The 7,279-nt window shown below is 45.0% G+C and overlaps 1 protein-coding gene across 1 annotated transcript in view; it reads right to left on the bottom strand.

The window, feature by feature from the left end:
* The window catches only part of LOC143301386 (Na(+)/dicarboxylate cotransporter 3-like), a 32,633-nt gene extending 25,778 nt beyond the window's left edge, over window positions 1-6,855 (bottom strand). Inside the window, exons 1-4 of the mRNA XM_076615631.1 lie at window positions 6,675-6,855; window positions 4,114-4,263; window positions 1,469-1,584; window positions 120-265 (exon numbers count right to left, since the gene is read on the bottom strand). Of these exons, the coding sequence (XP_076471746.1) occupies window positions 120-265; window positions 1,469-1,584; window positions 4,114-4,263; window positions 6,675-6,785 (523 nt within the window). The 5' untranslated portion in view covers window positions 6,786-6,855. The remainder of the gene's footprint in view (window positions 1-119; window positions 266-1,468; window positions 1,585-4,113; window positions 4,264-6,674) is intronic.
* Between the last annotated feature and the right edge of the window lie 424 nt (window positions 6,856-7,279).

Here is a 7,279-nt window from a genome sequence, read left to right on the forward strand (position 1 = left end):
ACACACACACACACACACACACACACACACACAAACACAAACACACACACACAGATATATATATATATATATATATATATATATATATATATATATATATATATATGTGAGAATCTCACCCAGGAGAGAAGGAGACCTCTTGACCCTGGTGTCCCTGAGCTGGCGGAGAACGGCCAGCAGGACAGGGGTGACCACGGCAGTGGCTGCCGTGCTGCCCAGCCACAGGGACAGTGTCCACGTCACGCCCATCGTTCCCAGCATCAGCCTGTCAGCATCATCGTCATCACCACCATCATCGTCATAGTCGTTATCATTACCGTCGTTGTCGTGGTCATCATCATCAACGTCGTCGTCACCATCATCGTCGTCGTCGTCATCATCCATCGTCATCGTGGTCATCATCATCATCATCGTCATCATCATCGTCGTCGTCGTCTCCCTCGTCGTCACCATCCTCGTCGTCGTCATCCATCATCATCGTCGTCATCATCATCATCGTCGTCGTCGTCTCCCTCGTCGTCATCATCATCATCATCATCATCGTGGCCGTTGTCACACCACCAGCACCAACCATCATTGTCGTCGTCGTCGTCGTCTCGTTACCACCATCACAACCCTCATAATCACCACCAACACCACGACAATGATCATCACCATCATCATCATCATCATCATCATCATTGCTGTCATTGTCATCATGATCATTATCAATCGTCCAACTTCTAACCGGAAGTGTATAAACTCCCTCACCAACGAAAAAAAAAGAGAGAAATATACGTGCTATACCATGAATTAAACTAGGACCGCACAGTCGACCACTGTCGTTCTTCCTTCTTCTCTCCCTCCTTGCCTCTCTTTCTCTCTCCCTCTCTTTCCCTCTCTCTCTTTCTCTCCAGGATGAACCTTCTAGTATGCATTGTCTCCCAGACCCCCCGCCCTTCCATGGTCGTGCACACTTGCAGACACATAAATCTATCGACAACCTCACTCCTACGTCTCATTACATACACACATATACAAAGAAACACACACACAGACACAGACACAGACACAGACACACACACACACACACACACACACACACACACACACACAGACACACACACACACACACACACACACACACACACACACACACACACACACGAGAGAGAGAGAGAGAGAGAGAGAGAGAGAGAGAGAGAGAGAGAGAGAGAGAGAGAGAGATTAAAAAAACTTTATTACTCAAGGATAAAGATTTTAGGCATCGCCCAATCTTCCAATCTGTCCTTGTGACAACAATAACAATAACAACATTAACGATAACGACACAAAAATAATAATTTTGTTAACACTGCTGCATCCACTGCTGCTACAACGAGGGAGAGAGAGAGAGAGAGAGAGAGAGAGAGAGAGAGAGAGAGAGAGAGAGAGAGAGAAGTGTGTCCCATCTTTTTTTCCCCCTTTTTTTTTTATCCCCTTGACCTACCATCTGGGGCTGTGGCCGATTCTGAGCAGTATCCCAATGGCCAGTCTCCTGTCCAGCTGGGTTTTCTCCATGGCCACTCCCAGGGTCAGACAGCCCAGGACTAGCATGGAGAAGTCCTGGAACACACAGTCCACGTGGGAACCCTTGGGTGTTGGATTTCACGTTTTTGACGGGCGCAATAGCCGAGTGGTTAAAGCGTTGGACTGTCAATCTGAGGGTCCCGGGTTCGAATCACGGTGACGGCGCCTGGTGGGTAAAGGGTGGAGATTTTTACGATCTCCCAGGTCAACATATGTGCAGACCTGCTAGTGCCTGAACCCCCTTCGTGTGTATATGCAAGCAGAAGATCAAATACGCACGTTAAAGATCCTGTAATCCATGTCAGCGTTCGGTGGGTTATGGAAACAAGAACATACCCAGCATGCACACCCCCGAAAACGGAGTATGGCTGCCTACATGGCGGGGTAAAAACGGTCATACACGTAAAAGCCCACTCGTGTGCATACGAGTGAACGCAGAAGAAGAAGAAGGATTTCACGTTTCTTTTCACAGAGAAATAGTGAAATCAGTGAAATTGATATTAATCTAAACCTTCGTCCCTTTTTTTTCATAATTATTGGGAAAATAGTTCTCGGTTGCACTCGAGTATCATCACACCAGTGATAACTGACTGAATCTCCCTGTAACATTTCCTTGTGATTACTCACACACACACACACACACACACACACACACACACACACACACACACACACACACACACACACACACACAGACAGACAGGCAGACGGAGAGACAGAGGAGGGGGGGGGAGAGGGAGTGTAAAGAAGAAGCGAAAGAAAACCTGGCGTGTTGGATGCACAGAGACGTAGAGAGACACAATAGGTAGAAGCCGCGCCCACCAGGACAACTACTAAGCTTAATATTGTGTTGACTGACACAATTGGTAGAAGCCACGAAACACACACACACACACACACACACACACACACCCCGCAACGTGAGAGGCAGAAGCCATGTCCAGGACATCTATTAACCTTAATATTATGTTGACTGACATGACAGGTAGAAACAATGCCTATAACATCCACAAAACATGACAGGTAGAAGCCACGCCCACATCGCTGACGTGGTAGCTAGAAGCCACGCCCAGGACATCGACCTTTGACGCAAGTGCTGACTGATTTCGGAAACAAATGCCACGTCAAGAACATCCAATAAATTCAATGTCTATGTTGGATAACATGATAGAAGCCACGCCCAAATGACAGGTTGAAGCCACACCCATCACAATCACTGAACTTGATAATGTGCATACTGACATAACAGGTAGAAACCACGCCCTGAATATCCATTCACCTTAACAACAACAGCAATACAACAACAACAACAACTAATAATAATAATAGTAATAATGCAGTATTTATTTTGTGCTGAATTTCGTGCAAGTGTCAGCTTGACATAGTGTTGGATGATATTGTAGATAGAAACCACGACCATGACATCCACTGAACTTCTTAATGTGTGTGTGTGTGTGTGTGTGTGTGTGTGTGTGTGTGTGTGTCGGGGCTCGTGTACGTTTATGTGTATTTCTTTGTGCTTTCATATCTGTGAAACTGCATGCTTGTTGCATATCTGTTACGCATGTGTGTGTGTGTGTGTGTGTGTGTGTGTGTGTGTGTGTGTGTGTGTGTGTGTGTGTGTGTTATATTCATTTGCTTATTCATCATCATAATTGTCTTTTTATTTTTATTTATTTATTTATTTATTATTATTATTATTATTATTATTATTATCCTTTTTTCTTTTCTTTTTTTTTCCTCAAGGCCTGACTAAGCGCGTTGGGTTATGCTGCTGGTCAGGCATCTGCTTGGCAGATGTGGTGTAGCGTACATGGATTTGTACGAACGCAGTGACGCCTCCTTGAGTTACTGATACTGATGCTCACCTGTACGTTGTGTTGGCTGACGTGGTAGATAGAAACCACGCCCAGAACATCCACCTTTACCCCACGGGGGTTGAAGCCACGCCCAAATGACAGGGTGGAAGCCACGCACAGGGACATCCACTCACCTTGATGTACTGCTGACTGACGTGATAGCTAGAAGCCACGCCCATATGACGGGGGTAGAAGCCACGCCCACATGTCAGGGTGGAAGCCACTCCCAGGGACATCCACTCACCTTGACCCAGTGTTGGCTGACGTGGTAGACAGAAGCCACACCCAGAACATCCACCTTTGAGGCAGTTCTGATTGACGTAGGAAACAACAGCCACTCCCACGACATCCAACAAAGTTAATGTCGATGTTGGCTAACATGAAAGGTAGAAGCCACGCCCAGGGACACCCACTCACCTTGATGTACTGCTGACTGACGTGATAGCTAGAAGCCACGCCCATATGACGAGGGGGGTAGAAGCCACGCCCACATGACAGGGTGGAAGCCACTCCCAGGGACATCCACTCACCTTGACCCAGTGTTAGCTGACGGGGTAGACGGAAGCCACGCCCAGAACATCCAACTTTGAGGCAGTTCTGATTGACGTAGGAAACGACAGCCACTCCCACGACATCCACAACAGTTAATGTCGATGTTGGCGGCTAACATGACAGACAGCAGCCACGCCCAGGGACATCCGCTCACCTTAACGTAGTGTTGGCTGACGTGGTAGACGGAAGCCACGCCCAGGACTGGGAAGAGCACGAGGGGCAGGAGGGAGGTCGGGGCCCAGGGCAGAGCTCCCGTCGTCCACAGCACCACCATCAGGGCCACCCCGTAACCACATCGCGCTTCCTGCTTCACCCACAGCCCTCTTCATCATCATGACCATCATCATCGTCGTCGTCGTTATCAGTCGTCGTCAGCACCATCATCATCAACATCATCATCATCTTCGTCGTTGTCATCATCATCGTCGTCATCATCTTCATCATCGCCAGTGTCTTTCTCACACTGATTTCCTTTAGTTTCTACCATATTTTGTTCCATCATCATTATCCCCCTCCTCCTCATCATCATCGCCGTTGTCATCGTCGCTCTCACACCGATTTCCTTTAGTTTCTACCATATTTTGTTCCATCATCATCATCATCATCGTCGTCGTCGTCGTCATCGTTGTCGCTCTCACACCGATTTCCTTTAGTTTCTACCATATTTTGTTCCATCATCATCATCATTGTCATTATCATCATCATCATCATCATCATCGCCGTTGTCGCTCTCACACCGATTTCCTTTAGTTTCTACCATATTTTGTTCCATCATCATCATCACAATCGCCGTTGTCGTTAATATACCGCGTTCCTTCAGTCTGTACAATTTTTGTTCCATCATCACCATCATCATCATCATCGTCGTCGTCGTCGTCGTCGTTGTCATTAAAACACCGCGTCCCTTTAGTTTCTACCATATTTTGTTCCACCACCACCACCACCACCACCACCATCATCATCATTATCATCATCATCATTATCATCATCATCGTGATCATCATCAGTGGTGTCGTTATCACACCGCTCCCCTTTTGTTTCTACCATCTTCTATTCCTTTTGTCATCTCTTCCTTTCATAGTTTCGTTATTAATTACCCTTGGTTTCCTTCCTTCCTTCAATCTCACGCATTTAAGAAACATCTTTTTGTAAATTTATAAGTGGAGTGATGGCCTAGAGTGATGGCCTAGAGGTAACGCGTCCGCCTAGGAAACGAGAGAATCTGAGCGCGCTGGTTCGAATCACGGCTCAGCCGCCGATATTTTCTCCCCCTCCACTAGACCTTGAGTGGTGTCTGGACGCTAGTCATTCGGATAAGACGATAAACCGAGGTCCCGTGTGCAGCATGCACTTAGCGCACGTGAAAGAACCCACAGCAACAAAAGGGTTGCTCCTGGCAAAATGCTGTAGAAAAAAATCCACTTCGATGGGAAAAAAACAAATAAAACTGCACGCAGGAAAACACACACACACACACAACAAAAATCGGTGGCGCTGTAGTATAGCGACGCACTCTCCCTGGGGAGAGCAGCCCGAATTTCACACAGAGAAACCTGTTGTGATAAAAAGAAATTCAAAAAACCCCACAAACAAACCAAAAAAGTAAAAAACCTGACCGCTTTATCGAGTTGTATTTCTTAGCGCCCAAGAAATGCGAAATTAGGCATCGGAAGATTTTGACTGTAAATGCTTATTCTTATGGGGTATGGGGGAATGTGTTTGTATTACTTAGTATGTGATTATATACTCCCATTTAGACTTTTGTATATTGATGGAATGGACAATGCTGAAGACAAGATTTCAGAGAATGAAAATTAGAGTTTGAAAGCACACATGACATAAGTCAATGGGTTTTATGTAAAACAATTCCCCGACTGCAAACATTTCGCTTGCGAAATGGTTGAGTTGTTTGGAAGATAATGCCGATACCAACAGAATGTCACAGATAATTTTGTTTCATCCAAAATAGAAGGTTGGTATGACTTTCATTCTCGCGTTGTTTTGAAGGGAATCGACAAAGCATGTCTGCAAGCTATAAATGTTCATGTTCTAACACTTTTAACTTAAGAGAGATTGATGATACAAACTTTCTAGATTAATAACTATATGAGCCACATACAAGACACCCAAAAGAGCAAGCAAGGAAGCAAGTAAACACACACACACACACACACATGCCTACCTACCTACCTTTTCATACACGTGCAAACACTCCCACACATACTCACACACGCATCCCCCAGCACACACGCACAATCTCTCTCTCTCTTTCACACATGCGTAGCCACATGCCCACACAGTCTTCCATTGTTTTTTGTTTTTTTGTTTGTTTGTTTGTTTTGTTTTTTATTCAAAACAATCCAGTCACCCACCAACAAGTGTCAGCCTAAAACCAACAACATCCTTCTTCTCTTCAACGTCAGTGTTGTTTCGGAAAAGTCCTATTTTTAGCATCCTAAATTCAGGAACCTATTTTACCGGCAATTTTTGTGCATGTATAAAACGATATTACCATTAGTAGAGAAGTTGTAACCCATTTTCAGTGGATTTCGACTCTTATTTTGTACGTTATTTTACTCAATTTTGTTGCGGAATCAGTCACTAAATTTACGTGCCACAATCTTTCTTTTTCCGTTTTTGGTCCTACAAACCGTAAAAAAATGTAACCAATAGGTGCTGGAATAGGACATTAGCCAAGTGAGGTAGTTCACTCACCGCAGAACTGAGCAACACAAGAAGAGGCAGCAAAGAAACTGGCGCCAGTACCAACACTGCAGTTTCTTTCACGGACCATATCTGCCTCATGACATCTTTACAACCACCCATGTCCTTGGTTGACCTGAATGTCTTTGGGTGTCCTGTTTCGTCGCCACTTGGAGCAGCCAGCTGCAGTATGCTGATGCCTACATTGATGTGTTCGTGAGTGAACTGGAGGATTTCTACTATGATAACTGGGACAAGTTTTAATGTGAATGCGTCGGGTTCTGCTCTTCGGATGGTCGTCAGGGTTTTGTTTGTTAAAGCTGCTGACACGTATTTTTTATTTTTGCTTTATTTAGTTTGTAAAATGGCGCGCGCGCGCGTGTGTGTGTGTGTGTGTGTGTGTGTGTGTGTGAGAGAGAGAGATCTTCAGTTTAACGTCTATTCACTACAAGTGTTATTAGACGGAAAGAGGAGCAGTAGTGGATGAAAGAAAGGGAATGCATGTGAATATTAGGGCAAGAAAGTGTTGATAATATTGCATTAGAGGAAAAGTATATTGTAAGAAATTAAAGTTTAAAGAGATTGTAGTGTGTAATGAATGAGGTGTCATAGGAAGG

This window comes from Babylonia areolata, chromosome 27, assembly GCF_041734735.1.
Source record: "Babylonia areolata isolate BAREFJ2019XMU chromosome 27, ASM4173473v1, whole genome shotgun sequence".
Taxonomy (NCBI): Eukaryota; Metazoa; Mollusca; class Gastropoda; order Neogastropoda; family Buccinidae; genus Babylonia; species Babylonia areolata.